Genomic DNA, 18,001 nt, shown 5'->3' on the forward strand with positions numbered 1-18,001 from the left:
AATGCTATAATAATGAAGAGCTCTTGCCGCATAAATCTGCAGCAAATAGAACATGCCGCAATTTATTTCCCGCTGCGGAAATCCGCAGTAGAATTCCGCATGTGAGCATTGGCAGGCAGAAAGCTATTAGGTTCAAACACAGTAGAAATCCATCTGTGGGCAGTCACCGTTATCGTTACATTCTGTTACTAGTATTTGCATCTCGCTAGTAATCGCTCTGTGTAAATGGTCATTACAGAATAAAATATGTGCAGCATCAAAGGACAACCCGTATCGGAAAACTGCGACTTCCGTCTCTCATAGCAACGGCAAAATTGTTTTTGGCGCAGATCCACCTCTGGTTATAGCCCTGTCAATGGGCAAAATCCTTGTGCAGAACTCTGATGTGTTTCCGCAAGTTTTCACATTGGTGTTCCGCATGCAGATTTTGGTTATTCACAGGGCTACATCTGCATGTAGAGCCGGGCCAAAAACTGCAGCAGAAAGTAGTGGATTTTAGAAGAGTTATTCACGCTTGATTTTTGCCACGGCTTTTGATGCAGATCTGCAGCAGATCAGTGGCGTGTGAACAAGTGCAGCCAGGGTCTGCTGGGGCCATTAGTTCGCTCGTCACTTTGCGTCCACAGTTGTATCAGGATATAATGTATTCAGTGGCTTTTACTGTTGCTGTTTTGTGCAGAGATAACCAGAAATTTTCTCCCTTTTTCATCAGGGTTGTAGAAATTGTGCAAGAAAACCCATCCGAATCTTAAGATGGAGGGAACGGTGGCCCCGAACGTTGGGGAAGTCACCTCCACCGGCTCTCAGGGATATCAGCCAGAGGTTAGAATTTTCTCTTTCTGACAACTTTCTTTGTTCTGCTTCACATAACCCCACAGCCTGCGAGGAGGACTGCTGTTATTCTCTGTTATCAGCGCAGGGATCATCTAGCTCTGAGCTGAACAGCAGACTGTCTGACAGTCTGGTTGCTATGCATACAGTCTGTATGAGGTTGTCAGGCAGCGGCTTCATAGTAACCAGTTGTCAGATGTCTTCAGCCTAAGGCAGATCACCGCTGAGCAGAGGCAGGGCTGAGGCAGGAGGCTGACCAGGCCTCATGTTTGTATCACCCAGTACCTGTATATGACCCCCATATCCTTGTTCAGGCCCGTACTGTATCTCCTTATGTCTCCAGTTTTACACTGAAGATTTTTTTAGGCAGCACCTAAAAAAATTCTTCCAAGAAAGACAAGTTTTTACATGAACAACATCTCAGTTTAAAAAAAAAGTTTTAACCTCTTCCCGACATGCGCTGTACATGTATGGCACATGACTGGTGTCATTGTATGGAGCGGACTCCAGAGCCTAACCCGCTCCATACGCAGAAGGTGTCCGCCATCTTTGATAGCCACCCACAACAGCCATAATCAGAGATAGCTCGCAGCTGTTAACCACTTAAATGCTTGTGTCATCATCATTTAAATATCTCAATTGGGATAGAAAAGTCTTGAATGCCCCCCCTCCTTCCTATGATGAGATTGCAGGGCACCATGGCAGCCAGGGGCCTACAGAAGTCCCCCAGGACTGCAGTGAATGATTGCTTATCAAGACGTGCCTTTGGTACTTCTTCATGAATTGCTGGGCAGATACAGTATATTGTATAATGCAATACTATGGTATTGCATTATATTGTATAAGTGATCACATTACTGAAAAAAAGTAAAAATAAGTAGATTAAAAAAAATTTTAATTGTTGAAAAAAAGAAACATTTTAAACATTTAAAAATCCTTTTCCCGGTCATTGCATTAAAATAATTTTGCTGCTTCCATAAAAGTATGAAAATGTCACATGATTAATCATGCATGTCATCAGAAAAAAGCACAATGGCAGAATTGCGCTTTCTTTTGCCTACTACATTGCCAATAAAAAAAATGCAAAAAAAAATAAAAAAGTCATATGTACCCCAAAATGATCCTTAGAAAAACTACAGGTCACCCTGCAAACAACAAGCCCTCAACAATGGCGAAGTAAGAAAAGTTGTGGGTGGGAAAAGATGGTGAAAAAAAGCCATCTTTTTTAACCCATTCCCGCTGCAGGACGTAAACTTACGTCCTGGGGATAGCGCGGGATCACATATGATCCCGCGCCATCCCGCAGCGGGAGCCGGCTGTCAGTCACAGCCGGCGACCCGCTGCAACAGCCCTCCCCCCCCCCCCCCCCCCCCCCCCGCTGTTAACCCTTTCCCTGCCGCGATCTAAGTAGATCACGGCAGGGAGAGGGTTCACAGAGGGAGTGCGCTCCCTCTGTGTCTCCGGCCGGCTCTCGCGATGTTATCGCGAGAGCCTGGCTGGTTGCTATGGCAACAGGACGCCGGATACCGGCGTCCTGCGTCCTGTACTGCCATAGCCTATGATCGCTATAGTAAGCGATAATGCATGGCAGGGAAGAAGCCCTGTCATGCATTATCGCAGCGATCTGAAGTGTGACAGTAAAAGTCCCTGAGAGGGACACAAGTGTTGTAAAAAAAAAAAAGAGAAAAATAAAGTTCAAAAAATAAAAATGTAAAAAAAAATTCAAAAAACCCTTTTGTTTATGCTTTTTCTCATATTAGCATAAAAAAAAGTAAAAAATTAAAAACCCCACATATTTGGTATCAACGCGTCCGTAATGACGCATACAATACATTGAACATGCTTTTTATCCTGCACGGCAAAAAGCGTTAAAAAAAATGCTAAAAAACTGAGGCAAAATGCTAATTTTTAGCATTTTGCCTCCCATAAAGCGCTATAAAAGTGATGAAAAAACAGATGTACCCCAAAATGGTACCAATAAAAAATACAGCTCGTCTCGCAAAAAATAAGCCCTCACAGAGCTCCGTACATGGAAAAATAAAAAAGTTATAGTACTTTGAATGCAATGAGTTTAGAAAAAAATAAGAATTTCCAAAAAAAAGGGTTTTTATTGTGGAAAAGTGAAAAAAATCTAAAAAAAAAATTTTGGTATCGTTGTAACCGTACCAGCCCGCAGAAAAAAAAGTGTTGTATTATTTATGCTGCATAATTAACGCTTTAAAAAAAAAAAAAAAAAAATCTATGGCAGAATTGATGCGTTTTCTCTTCTTACAACCATAAAAAAAATAATAAAAGTTTTACAATGTAGTCTATGTACCCAAAAATGGTACCAAAACAATCTACAGTTCACCATGCAAAAAACAAGCCCTTATAAGGCCGCGTCGACGGAAAAATAAAAAAGTTATGGCTTTTGAAATATGGAGATGGAAAAATACCAAAAATCGCTTAGTCCTCAACGCCAAAATAGGCCGTGTCATTAAAGGGGTTGTCTCGCGGCAGCAATGGGTTATAAGTGGGGTTATACACTTCTGTATGGCCATATTAATGCACTTTGTAATGTACATCGTGCATTAAATATGAGCCATACAGAAGTTATTCACTTACCTGCTCCGTTGCTAGCGTCCCCGTCGCCATGGATCCATCTAATTTCGCTTTCTTCTGGTGTTTTTAGACGTGCTTGCGCTGTGCGGTCTTCTTCCTGGCGAATGGGGCCGCTCGTGCCGGAGAGCTGGTCATCGTAGCTCCGCCCCATCACGTGTGCCGATTCCAGCCAATCAGGAGGCTGGAATCGGCAATGGACCGCACAGAGCCCACGGTGCACCATGGGAAAGGACCCGCGGTGCATCGTGGGTGAAGATCCCGGCGGCCATCTTGGTGAAGGAAGAAGAAGGAAGACGTAGCAGAGCGGGGATTCGGGTAAGTAATATATTTTGTTTTTTTAACACATCCCTTGTGGTTGTCCTGCGCCGAACGGGGGGCCTATGGAAAAAAAAAAAAACGTTTCGGCGTGAGACAACCCCTTTAAGGGGTTAAAGGTAATTTTTTGCTACTTAAGTAATGCTACACAAAAAAAACTACATAAATTTGGTATTACCGTAATTGTACTGACCCACAGAATAAAGATAACATGCTATTCTTACTGCACTGTGAACACTGTAATAACAAAATCTCCCCCAAAATGGCTTAATTGCTTTTTATTCATTTTGCCCCCACTTAAAAATATTTTGCAACACATTAAAGGTATGTTAAATGCTACCACTTAAATATACAGCTCATCCCGCGAAAATCAAGTCCTCATGCATTATGCCACCGGAAAAATAAAAAAGTTATGCTTTTTGGGGACAAAAAATGGAAAGCAAAAAAAAAACAAAAAGGGCCACAGCAGGAAAGGGTTAAAAAGCCAGTTCCGGGTTCAAGGTAACATTGTGTCCCAAAGAAGAAATAAGCATCTCTCTACCCCCTCCTCCCCCCCTCTCTCCCCCCAATCCCCTCCTTTCCCCTCCTTTCCCCCCTCTCTTTCCCCACTCTCTTTCCTCCCCAGTCTCTCCCCCCCTCTCTCCCCCCCTTCTCTCCCCCCTTCTCTCCCCCCCCTCTCTCCCCCCCTCTCTCCCCCTCTCTCTCCCCCCTTCTCTCCCCCCCTTCCCCCCTCCCCCCCCCCCTTCCTCTCTTCCCCCTATCTCTCCTCCCCCCCAAAAAATTTGCCATTGGTGCTCGCTGCAGCGGGGAGGGGCCAAAAACTGGGGCGGGGTCGAACACGGAGTGATGCTCGTTCGAGTAACGAGCACCATCGAGAACGCTAATACTTGAACGAGCATTAAGCTCGGCAGAGTACGTTCGCTCAACTCTAGCTTGTACACATCTTAGAACTGAAAGCTGCGGCAAGGCTCCGCCTCCCAGGCTCCTACAGGTAGAACCGCTCTCCGGAAGTGTCGGTGTGTTGCGGATGAAAACGGGGTGATATTCCACCAGCGCTGCTTACTGAGGTTTTACTGTAGTGATTAATCGCTGTCTCAGGCAACGACTATATTTTCCCTTTCTGCACAGAGTTAGGGCTCGTTCACATCTGCTCTTTTGTTTTTTGTCAGGAGAGAAGCAAAAATGGTTTTGTTTTACTTCTCATTGTTTGTAATGGGATTTCCTGAGCTTCGGTTCTGTTGATTTTACTTTTTTTGTTTACTGGAAATAATACAACCACCATTCCAAAAAGTTGGACCTCTATGTAAAATGTAAATAAATGTAAAGAATAAAAGACTGCAATGATTTAGAGATAGCTTCTAACCATATATGATTGACAGTAGGACATAGAACACATATCAGAAGGGGAGAGGGGACATTGTCCATTCCATTGTAAAAAATTAACTCATTTAGAAATTGATGGCAGCAACACAACTCTAAAAAGTTTCGTAAGGGGTTAATAAAGGGCTGGAAAAGTAAGCAGTACTAACGAAAAACAAGTGGAGGGTCAATTTTTTTCTACTAAGTCACATGGCTGTGTACACAAAGAGCATGTTAGAGAGGCAGAGTCTCTCAGAAGCAAAGCTGGCTAGAGGTTCACCAATCTGTTAAAAACTGCATCTAAAAATTATGGAACAATTTCAGAAAAATGTTCCTATATGTAGAATTGCGAATACTTTGAATTTCCCAACATCTACAGTACATAATATCATCAAAAGATTCAGAGACACTGGAGAAATTCATGTGCACAAGGGAGAAGGTCGATGGTTAATATCGGATGTTCGAGATCTACAGGCCCTCAGGCGTCACTGCATTATATACAGGCATGATTCTGTAATGCAAATCTCTGCGGACTCAAGAGGAGACGGACCTTCCAGCTTGTTATCGGGCCAGAGTTCTGCATCTCTGATGGTATGGGGCTGCGTTAGTGCCTATGGCATGGCCAGCTTACACATCATAAAAGGCACTATCAATGCTGAGCAGTATATAGAGCTTTTAGAACAACATATCCTCCCATCCAGACGTCTCTTTCGGGGAAGACCTTGTATATTTCAGCAAGAAAATACTAAACACATACTGCATCCATCACAATGGCAGGGCTTCACAGAAGAAGAGTCCGAGGGCTGAACTGGTCGCCAGTATTTCAGACCTTTCAACAACAGAAAACATTTGGCGCATTATAAAACAAAAAATCCAACTAAGAAGACCCAGGACGGCCGAGCCGCTACAATCCTACATCAGACAAGAACGGGGCAGCAGCACTTAAAGGGTTAACAGCCATGATCAGTGTTGAGCATGTTGATCATGGCTGTTGCGGGCAGGTGTCAGCTGTCAAAGACAGCTTATACCTGCCATGTATGGAGCGGGATCGGTTCCTGATCCCGCTCCATACAAACGCCACAAGCCCAGGATGTAAATGTATGCCCTGGGGTATGAAGGGTTAAATGAGAATCTGTAGAAGGGAAGAAAGACAAAGTGGATTTGTTAAAAACAGATTTAAGTGGAACAAAACGGAAACAAACTGATAGAAATGGTCCGTTTGACAGATCTCTCTAGCGGATCTGTTAAAAACAGAAACTATGGTTTCCATTTGGCTCAGTTTCTTCTTTCTCAAGATTGGCGCTTCTCTGCATGGAGACTCTCCCCGTGGCATGGAGGGCAGCATCAACTCACGTGAGAAGTTATCAATGGATCCGTTTGTGCGAATTCAAATTAGATGGGAAAATCCAGCGATCTGAGCGACTTCCAACGAGGCCGGGTCATCAGTTCTAGACTAGCCGGGGCCTCACCACCAACCGCTGGGGGTTTTCTCGTGTAACTGTGTCATATGCCAAGAATGGGATTCACAAACTGTCAACTAAAGTTTTGAAAGCCAGCAAGCTGCACAGCGAGCAGTCGGACAACAGTATTGCAGCTTTATGCCAGAAGCCATATCTTTAGTCCCAAGAAGGAGTCGGATGCTATCAGCATGGCTAGAGAAACGTCTTCCAAAAATCTGAGTCTTAAAGAAGAGCGCACAGGGTGGGATTTGCTGAATACATTTTTCTGCAGCAAATGTCCCCAAATCATGCGGTGTGGATTTGCCGCTGCTGGTTTTCCTGCCCCCAGGGGCCGCTCCCAGTACCATCCAGTAATTGATAAGTAGTTTGTGTAGTTAGATATGGACCCTCTCAACATTTATGATGACGGGAGTCCTCTCTGGCTATACTGGAACACCTCCTGTCAACACATCCGTTGCTTCAAGCTTTAGAGGCAACTAAGTATAAGATCCACTCTAAGATTACCTCCACTGTATATAATACATACGATATGGTGGAAAGTTAGAGGTATGTTTAGTATCCAAAGCTGTACAGAAGGTAACATCAATTTGGGACACACCGTGGTTGTCCAAGTTGTCAAAGTAGAACGTTTTCACAGATGGAAATTTAAGGCCATGGGTCGTATATCATAAATTTTGGTCAAAGGCCACCTTAAACTAAACACCCAATTTTCTAAGTATCTGCAGCTTCATAATGTGCTTAAAGCTGAGTGATCTTTGTCAGTGATCAATTACCAAATTATAGCTATGGTGGAAAAGGGAGAGAGATCGAAGGGTCTTCTGTTATACCAATACTTGCTGTCTAAATTTCTTGGTCCAGTACCTGTTGGGGATAAAAGCACAATGCAAAAAAGATCTTGGCCCATTGGAAGATGAGCAATGGTAAGAGATACTGGAAAGGATTCCTCGGCCTTCACTCAGTGAGGCTCAAAGGATCTCTCTTTTCTATGTGATACATGGAGTATACAGAACAGCACTCTTCATAGTGTTGGCCTCAGAGTCGTTGTAATGCCATTTCTGCTCATCTCCTACATATGATGTGGACATGCCCTAGGTTAACAAGATTCTAGAAGAGAGTAATTTATCCCATAGATTCTGTTTATAATACACTTTTCGTCAAAAACACTCTCGCCCCAGAAGAAGAAGTCATTTTGCTTTAAAACCCATCCTGCAGTTCCATCTCAGGCTGATATGTAAATGCTGAGAGTTGTGGTGATTAGATGAATGGGCTTGTCACTGGAGGCCCTAAAAGTGGTTCTCCCCCTTGGCCCATAAGAGGCTCTCAGAGGCTCCTTGTGTGTAGTGACCTCTTCTTCCGCTTGTGTAGAGCTTGCTGACCACTAGATGCCTCTACGACACAGAGAAGAGATTTCACCCCGATACTAGAGTCTGAGAGGGGCACATTATTGGGATGTGAGAAGCTGGATGGTCGTATCCATGAATTGTCCCCCACCGGGGCGTTCTAACTAGACTGTTAGGAGGTGTTGGGACCAGTGGATGGGGGCACACAAGGTGATCAAGCTCAGGACGCCCCCAACAGACCACAAGTAGAGAGGAGCGTCTGTCCAGACTGTTAGGAAGTGTTGGGACCAGTGGATGTGTGAGGGCACACAAGGTAACCCGGCTCAGGACGCCCCCTACAGACCTCCAGTAGAGAGGAGGGTCTGACCCGGCTGTTAGGAGGTGTTGGGACCAGTGGATGTGTGAGGGCACACAACGTGACTGGGCTCAGGACCCCTGACAGATCCCCAGTAGAGAGGAGGGTGTGACCAGGCTGTTAGAGGGTGTTGGAACCAGTGGATGTGTGAAGGCACACAATGTGACTGGGCTCAGGACGCCCGACAGACCACCAGTAGAGAGGAGCATCTGATCGTTCGACAAGCACCAGCAGCTCCATCTGTTCCATTGTCTGCCATCCCGAGACAGGTGGCGCCATCATTACACCCCTGTATCTTTTGGAACCATTTCCAGGCACTTGGATGAAGGACATTTGGTTTCACAGTGCCCATTACATGTACGACCTCTGACACCCACCGTTGCCTCCGTTTGCAGTGGGATCATAAACAATGAAACTAGACGCTACGGAGGGGAACTGGGTTGTCTTCAGCAACAAATCCAGGTTTAGTTTGGGTGCTGACGACGGCCGTGTTCATGTCTGGAGACCTCAATCCTGCCTTTGCTGTGGAGCGGCACACTGCCCCCTGCTGGTGTGATGGTCTGGGGGGCATGTGACAGTCAGTCACCCTTAGTAGTGGTACAAGGGACAATGACAGCTCAGCGATATGTTCAGGACATCCTGCAGCCACATGTGTTCCTCTCATGGCAGTTTCCAGTAGGATAATGCTCGGCCGCACACACAAGGGGGTCACAGGAGCCCCCACAACATTGTCACACTTCTGTGGCCGCCAGATGCCAGATTTATAGCCAATGGGTCATGTATGGGACCATCTGTAATGCCAACTTCCACAGCCTACAAGTTTGCACGATCTAGAGGCTCAGTTACAGCAAACGTGGAGTGATTTACCACACGATACCATACAGAACCTGTAAGCATCCATGCCCCCATTTTCCCATCTTGTATCCAAGCTGGAGGCGGTACATCAGGGTACTAGAGCCTCCATGCATGCCTGTATCACATCTTGTATCCAGGCTAGAGGTGGTACAACAGGGTACTAGAGCCTCCATACCTACCGATATCACATCTTGTATCCAAGCTAGAGGTGGTACAACAGGGTACTAGAGCCTCCATGCCCGTCTGTATCACATCTTGTATCCAAGCTAGAGGCAGTATAACAGGGTACTAGAGCCTCCATGCCCGTCTGTATCACATCTTGTATCCAAGCTAGAAGCAGTACAACAGGGTACTAGAGCCTCAATTCCACTCGTAATGTATGAGTGTGAGGAACTATTCCTTTAATGCCTTATGTATGTGTACTTGGTTATGTGAAAGATTTGCTCTCTTCAGAATTTACAAAATTGGCAGTGGCTAGACTATCAAACTTCGTATGAAAACTGGTGGCTCAAAGATGGAAACAAGACTCTCCTCCAACAAGGTGATTGGCTCGTAGATGTGGAAAAGCAGATATAGCTAAAAAGAGGAGCTTTACAGAAGTCTGAAGATCTCTGGTCCATATGGATTGACAACTCTGGATTGGCCTCTACTGTCCATCGGTTTAATGCAGAAAGTTGTCTCTTCTCTGATTAAAACTAGAAGTAAATATATTTATATTTGTCTCTGTATGTACGTGTTTTATACTACTGTTACATGGAAAATATAAATATGTATTCACATATCTGATGGCTTATTTATTGCGATATACCTTACTACTTTACTTTTTGTAATGGGGGACGCAGGCTGGGGGCGTTGGGTTCGGTCGGGTTAAATTGTGATTTAGATTACATATTTTGGTTTATTTATTAAAATTTCAATTAAATTATTTGACTAAAAACAGATCTGGACCCTCTCAGTAACAGATGGGTCGCGGGCTGCGCTCATGCTGGGCCCGGATTCACTTTTAGCAATGGGATTATTGGTCTGGGATGTCGGATTATCAGGAATTCCGGACTGTTTTGCCACATATACAGAGTTGTACAGATTTTTTTTCTCCGAAACGTTAAAAGGGAAATCCAGTTTAGTGTAAAATGTGGCCATATAAAAAAAAGAGAAAAAAACACAGAATTTGTTGACCCACTGGCAGATTGTGTATGTACACAAGCAATACCGCTCACTTGGAACAGCTATAACTGTCACAGCACTGTATGCATCTGTAATAACCGGCGGCTGCCAGCTCTACTCTGCACTGAATGGCGACCTAGTGATGTGTGTGTGTATGGGACTTGGAAATTTAATCTCCTCTGATTACAGTTCCCATTTTCTTCTCCATCTGGCTCAGACCACCAGGATGACTTCTCCCTAGCCACAAGTCATAGAGACTGCCTCATAGGGGGTGAAAAATGACGTCTTTTCCAAAGCACAGTCTGTACAATGAGGCTTCTTCCTCCCAGAATACCTCACATCTTCCAATCCATTGCGGTTAATCTTTTCCCAATAAACCTTTAGGGAACTGTCACTTCACTTCCATATCAAAAACAGATTGTTAATATATTTTTATCTGAAGAAAGTGAGGCATTTTGAGAGAAAGAAGCCTCATTATACAGACTGTCTCTTAGATAAAACACCATCTTTCAATCTCCATGTGGCAGCAGCTCTGACTAGGAGAAATCATCATGGCAGTCTGGGTCAGACGGAGAGGAAAAAAGAAAGTAAATAACTCCAGTTAGAGAGACTGACTTGTAATGACAGGAGGTTTCCTGGCGTGTGCCAGTCAGAGCTCCGAGTCCCATATGCACATATAAAAACCAGTGCAGATTGTGAATCCTCAGTGAGCCACTGACTGTTTGTCTATTGCTGATCTGTCTCTTTTAGCTGGATTTCCCCTTTAAAGGAGTTGTAGAGCATTAGGGATAAGAACCAGTGCCACACTTGCCCGCAGGTTGTGTCTGCTATTATAGCTTACTTTTATTGAAGTAAATGAAGTTGAACTGCAGTACCGCACACCACTTGTGGACTGGTGGGGCGCTGGTTTTGGAAGGGAACCGCCACGTTTCTCTAACTCTGTACAACCCCTTTAAATCCACAGACGACATTGCTGTTGGACTTTGTGCTGGGGTTCTGGATGGAGGCGATTTGCCGCTGTGGATCCGTTGTTCCATTAGCTCTCTGTATTTTACCGTTGCAGATGAACCTCCGCTCTGTGTTCAGCGCAGAGCAGCAGAGAATATTGCAGCGCTATTATGACAACGGTATGACGAATCAGAGCAAAGGCTGCTTCCAGCTTATATTACAGTGCGCCCAGGAGACAAAGCTGGACTTCAGTGTGGTCCGGGTAAGTGGCGGGGGGCCAGTCATATCTAGAACGGGAGGGTAAAACGTGCTGAGGACTAAGATATTGATGACATATCCTAATGAGAGGTCATCAATATCTGATCAGTGGCAGTCCGCCCCCCGGGACCCTCACTGATCAGCTGTCAGAAGAGCATCTTCAGTGCAGATCAGGCACGGCGCCGTACATTTCATAGAAGCTGTGCCTGTTATAGCAGCTCAATCTCATTCACTGGCCATTTGAATAGAGATGAGCGAGTATAATCGGTAAAGGCAATTGCTCGAGCAAGCATTGCCTTTATCAAATACCTGCCCGCTCGAGATGAAAGGTTCGGGTGCCGGCGCGGGGGAGCTGTGAGTAGCGGCTGTCAGCAGGAGGGAGCGGGGGGGAGAGAGGGAGAGAGAGATCTCCCCTCCGTTCCGCCCCACTCTCCCTCGCAGCTCCCTGCCCGCCGCCGGCCCCCGAACCTTTCGTCTCGAGCGGGCAGGTACTCGCTAAAGGCAATTGCCTTTACCGAGTATACTCGCTCATCTTTACATTTGAATGATGACCATAATGGCATTGGCCAGAGAAGAGACTCTGGCGCTCACCCAAGTGCTGCAGCCTCTTCATACAGCTAATCAGAGGGGGTTCTGAGCGGTGGGCCTCCTCTAATCTGATATTGATCACCTGTCATATGGCAATCTTAAACTGAAGTCTGTTGGAGTAAAATGCGCCAAATTTCTTAAAAAGCCCATCTATCTGTTAGAAAAAAAAAAAAGATTTACGCAATTTTTTTTAGCCTTCAACTAAACAGACAGCGGTTGGTCCCGCCCCTTCTGTTAAACGCACCCACTTTTCAAACATGACAAGAGGTTAAAATTTCACAAATTTTAGTGCAAAAATGCGACAAAATTTGGATCTTTTATACACCAAAATGCTGACAAAAAGCCCTTGTTAAATGTTCCCCTTGTGTTTCAATTCCTCATCGTTTTCAAGATCTGTGCTTGCTGTCAGGGAATAGAAATATTCTTCTCTGTATCTAGAATTAAAGGGGCTGTGCCAAGATAGAAAGTTATCTTCTGTCCTGTGGATAGGGAATAACAGTCTGATTGGTGGGGACCCCCAGCCAACCTGAGAACGGAGGGAAGGTCCCCGCATGAATGGAGAGATGATCGCGCATGCGTGCTGCGACTGCATTCATTTCAGAGGGAGCGCCAAAGATTGCAGAGCTCCCATTGAAATAAATGTTGTGGCAGCATGCATGCCGGACCGCTGCTGCATTTATGTGGGAAACCTTTGAGACCCTTGTTCTAAGGATTGATTGGGGTCCCAGCACTTGAACCCCCACTAATCAGAAAGTTATCCTCTCTCTTGATAATAGGGGTAGCTTTCTAATCAGGTACAACCCTTTTATCTCTTCCTGACCTAGTACATCTCACAGCTGGGGGCTTGTTACAGTGTATAAGTCTAGATAGACAATGCTCTGTGAGCTACACACATCAGCAACACAAGTCTCTCTTCTGAGCTACAATGTATGTATGTTACAATGTATCAGTCTGGGGTCTAGAAGATTGGCTGGGGATTGAATGAATGTAACAAACCCTCAGCAACTATATATTAGGTCAGATGGACATTGGTTGCCCCCTACAGGAGGCTCTTGTTTATCAGGATCCAACCACTGGCATCTGCATCGGGCAGTTGGCACCAAATTCATTGTTGTTGTAGTAAATTCTACGCGTTTTCTTTTATTTCTTAAATTGACAAATGTGACGTCATTATTTATGGACTGTTTATTTATATTTAAGCTTCGAGTTGAGGCATTGAGTAAATACTTCACTACACATCACACTCCAGAGCTGCACTTTTGCAATTCCGCATGCTTCATAGCTGAAATTTTCACAGCATTTCCTGCTTTTCCAAAGTCAAGACAGAACCTGGTCTGGTGATTCTCAATCTGGGAAGTGGCTCCATCAGCTGCAGAATAGTGAATGCAGCTCTGGAGTATAATGCAAGATGTAACTCGGGATTGGTACAGGATAAGTAATGCATGTACACAGTGACTCCACCAGCAGAATAGTGAGTGCAGCTCTGGAGTATAATACAAGATGTAACTCAGGATCAGTACAGGATAAGTAATGTATGTACACAGTGACTCCACCAGCAGAATATTGAGTGCAGCTCTGGAGTATAATGCAAGATGTAACTCGGGATTGGTACAGGATAAGTAATGTATGTATACAGTGACTCCACCGGCAGAATAGTGAGTGCAGCTCTGGAGTATACTGCAGGATGTAACTCAGGAGCAGTACAGGATAAGTAATGTATGTACACAGTGACTCCACCAGCAGAATAGTGAGTGCAGCTCTGGAGTATACTGCAGGATGTAACTCAGGATCAGTACAGGATAAGTAATGTATGTACACAGTGACTCCACCAGCAGAATAGTGAGTGCAGCTCTGCAGTATGGCCGCCTGCAGACGAGTGGGTCGGATCCGGCAGCGAGAATTCTCGCCGCGCGATCCGACCCGAGCGCCTGCAGGGACGAGCGCGTACTCACCCGCGCCTGCGGCCCCGGCTCTTTCATGTGCCGGCTGCCGCGCAGCTGGCGCATGCGCAGACCGGAGCCGGCGGCCGGGTGAGTGCGTGCCCCGCAGAAAATTAGGACATGCCGCGGTTTGTTTGCCGCGCGAGATTTCGCGCGGCCAAACCGCGGCCATCTGCATAGGAGTGCGTATTTTAATGCACTCCCATGCAAACTTTCAGGGGCGGAAATCCCGCGGCGGGATTTCCGCTTGTGTGCAGGCGGCCTATAATACAGGATGTAACTCAGGATCGGTACAGGATAAGTAATGTATGTACACAGTGCCTCCACCAGCAGTATAGTGAGTGCAGCTCTGGGGTATAATACAGGATGTAACTCACGATCAGTACAGGATAAGTAATGTATGCTCACAGTGACTCCACCAGCAGTATAGTGAGTGCAGCTCTGGGGTATAATACAGGATGTAACACAGGATCAGTACAGGATAAGTAATGTATGTGCATAGTGACTCCACCGGCAGAATAGTGAGTGCAGCTCTGGAGTATAATACAGGATGTAACTCAGGAGCAGTACAGGATAAGTAATGTATGCGCACAGTGACTCCACCAGCAGAATAGTGAGTGCAGCTCTGGAGTATATAATAGGATGTAACTCAGGAGCAGTACAGGATAAGTAATGGATGTACACAGTGACTCCACCAGCAGTATAGTGAGTGCAGCTCTGGAGTATAATACAGGATGTAACTCAGGAGCAGTACAGGATAAGTAATGTATGCGCACAGTGACTCCACCAGCAGAATAGTGAGTGCAGCTCTGGAGTATATAATAGGATGTAACTCAGGAGCAGTACAGGATAGGTAATGTATGCACACAGTGACTCCACCAGCAGAATAGTGAGTGCAGCTCTGGAGTAAAATACAGGATGTAATTCAGGAGCAGTACAGGATAAGTAATGTATGTACACAGTGACTTCACCAGCAGAATAGTGAGTGCAGCTGTGGAGTATAATACCGGATGTAACTGAGGAGCAGTACAGGATAAGTAATGTATGTACACAGTGACTCCACCAGCAGAATAGTGAGTGCAGCTCTGCAGTGTAATACAGGATGTAACTCAGAATCAGTAATGTAATGTATGTACACAGTGACTCCAATGTGTAGTAGTTGAATGTAGATAGCACCACATTTCCCACAATGCACTACCCGAACATCTTCATCGCTATTGTTTCCCTCTTGATGTAGTATACCCTGCTGTATATCCTCATGTAACTGTCCTCTTTCATTATTTCCACAGACCTGGGTCGGTAACAAGAGGAGGAAGATGAGCAGTAAGAATTATGTTGAGTCTGGAGGCCAGTCACAGGGCTCGGTGTCTAATTCTCCATCACGTCCCCAAGAGGCGACTGTGAGAAACGTGCCAAATATCTCCCGCAGCCAGCAGCCCCTGTGGACGTCCTCTGGAGGGGATCTTATCATGACTTGTGTGTACAGTCCAAATAACTCCTCCACTAGACCGACGACCCCTGCTCAGAGCACCACTCCTAAGGGCGACCTAGTGAAGCCCATCCTGCAGAGGGCGCCAATGAAGACTGAGGCTGAGTACCACAAGCTGCAGGCTCCCGTGCAGCGACAGCAGGCTCCTGTGGTCAAAGCTTCCATGCAGCCGATTGATGAAAAGACTGTCGTGTTGTCTCGTCAGCAAAATCTGGCCAACACAACCTACTCCATGTACGCTGCCAAAAAAAACTTTGTGGGGTCTGGCCAGATGATGGAGAGGATCGCTCCTCAGAAGACAATGACTTGGCCTGTGAAAAGTGTTGCAGAGGCTCCCGCAGGGCAACGCTTGCACAAATCCGAGCAGCCAAATGTAAGCCCCATCCCCCACGTGTCTACGGCACAGCGGCCACGGGACTCGACTTGTGGTCTGAAAAACCTGGAGATCCGGGAAGTGTTTTCATTGGCTCCCGGGGAGCACTCCTCCAGGACTCTTGCGGCAGGACTAGAGGAGAGGCCTCGACCGGCAGAGAGCAGCTGCTTCTCCATTGCGATGGAGACGGGAGATGTGAATGATGAGTATGCCCGAGAGGAAGAGCTAGCGTCTATGGGGGCTCAGAACCAGCTTTGTGCAAGGTTTAAAGAAAGTAACAGTTCACCCCGAGAAAACCGGTCAGCGCTGTCGCCAGTCCCTGTCCGGACAGGAAGTGCCAAAATCCTACAGCCCAACACAAGAGAAACAGCGGAGAATACAATGTACCATAACAGTGACTACTATGTGTCCCTCAATACCTCAGTGCACAACACGTGCAGCACAGCGTACCCCGGTCACAACGCCGCGCGCAACAGCCTGCATCGACATTACAACGTAACCGCTCAGCCCGGAGGAATGTTACCGAACCCAAACAACTACCAGGTAAACCGGAATCCTGAGGGACCGGAGCCAAAAACTGAGATCTAGCAGCCGGTCTCACTTGGCTGACCCTTCGTGTTTACCCCCCTTACATCCCCTTTTAGGGCTCAGATTTTATTATGGTATTCAGATCCTGACTATTTCTAGAGCACTATCCGCAGCACAGAGAATTTCAGGAAAGGAGTTTGCTGTTTTGTGGGAGATCAGAGCGCTGCTTTCACTTTGTCTCTTTCAGACTGTCCCCAAGATCAGCCCTCTGTACAGAGGAGCAGTCGGGTAGTGTAGTCAGGGAAGCCAGAGGTTGGCACAAGGGTAGGTATCAGTTTGCATTACAGAGGAGCAGGCGGGTAGCGTAGTCAGGGAAGCCAGAGGCCGATGCACAGGTAGGTATCAGTTTGCGATGCAGAGGAGCAGACAGGTAGTGTAATCAGGGAAGCTAGAGGCCAGTACATGGGTAGATATGTCAGGTAGCAGTATAGAGGAGCAGCAGGTGAGAGAGAGCTTGACTACTGGCTGGGAGCACAATAATCATGCACTGAGTGTGAGACAGGTTTATATAGAGTGTCTAATCAGTGGGGGTGGAGCAAATCAAAAGCTAGATATCAGGAGCAAGAAATTGCGTAAGGTTAGGCAGGGGAGGTGTTCAGCAGGCTGAATAGCTCACTTGGGAAAGATGTTGCCTGGATCACAGGAGTTCCCAGGTTTGAACTCCGCAAACTGATAAACTCTGTGCAGGATTCTTCTTCTATGTAGCCTTCAGCCTGTGACCTCCCACAGGAACAAGATACTACTTTCCTGAAATACTCTGTACAGCTGGGAGGACTCCATTATGTATCTCTCAGTCTGTTATCCCCCCCCCCCCCCCCCCCCACACACACACACACACACACGCACACACACTATCAGCACTTTCCTCTTCTGAAACACTCTGTGCATGTAAGGTCTGCTACTCAAGTCGACCGCCCTCTTGCGTTTCGGGCAGACACAAGCATCATTCTGCTATTTCTATGCATATGGACCCTATTGGTCTGTTTTCATCCAGCACTGAGAGGGTTAGCCAGTCCTCTGGCTCTCAGCTGAGCTGTGGGATTAATGGGCAATCACTTTCCTATTTAAGCTGAACTGATGCACTTCCTGGTTGCCACAGTAGTGGTGTGGTTTCCTCTGGTCACTCCACTGCTAGGTCTCCTGTCTCTGGACTCTTCAAATCTATTGTGACCTTTATATGCTTATCCCGTTTGTTCCTTTGCCTTGTGCTTTGTATGCGTGTCCATTTCCTTTCTGTCTTTGCTTCATTCTCATCTCTGTAGTAGGTTAGTTCTGTGCAGTGTCTTCATTTCTGTGTTTCAGTACTTCATCCTTGTTTTCTGTCAGGGCTAGTCAGTCACAAGGCTCCAGCGCTGGGCCACCCTTTATGGGGCGATTACCCTGCTTGTAGGCAGGGCCCCCTTTCATTTCCTGCTTACCTTAGGGCCAGTTACCCATCTGTAGGTAATCCTTCTATTGGTGTCAGCTACCAGTCACCCGGTCCGGTCCAAAAGCCTGGCTGGTTGGTTAGCCAAGTGGGTCCACATCCAAAATCCGT

The 18,001-nt window shown here is 46.2% G+C and overlaps 1 protein-coding gene across 3 annotated transcripts in view; it reads left to right on the forward strand.

The window, feature by feature from the left end:
* HDX (highly divergent homeobox) overlaps positions 1–18,001 on the forward strand; it is an 82,543-nt gene that overhangs the window by 11,435 nt on the left and 53,107 nt on the right. The window contains exons 2-4 of one of the 3 annotated variants that reach the window (XM_066581467.1): positions 713–822; positions 11,245–11,490; positions 15,304–16,419. In XM_066581467.1, the coding sequence (XP_066437564.1) occupies positions 754–822; positions 11,245–11,490; positions 15,304–16,419 (1,431 nt within the window). In that variant the 5' untranslated portion in view covers positions 713–753. The remainder of the gene's footprint in view (positions 1–712; positions 823–11,244; positions 11,491–15,303; positions 16,420–18,001) is intronic. The other 2 variants (XM_066581468.1, XM_066581469.1) reach the window with 2 other exon arrangements.

Source organism: Eleutherodactylus coqui, chromosome 10, assembly GCF_035609145.1.
Source record: "Eleutherodactylus coqui strain aEleCoq1 chromosome 10, aEleCoq1.hap1, whole genome shotgun sequence".
Classification (NCBI taxonomy): domain Eukaryota; kingdom Metazoa; phylum Chordata; class Amphibia; order Anura; family Eleutherodactylidae; genus Eleutherodactylus; species Eleutherodactylus coqui.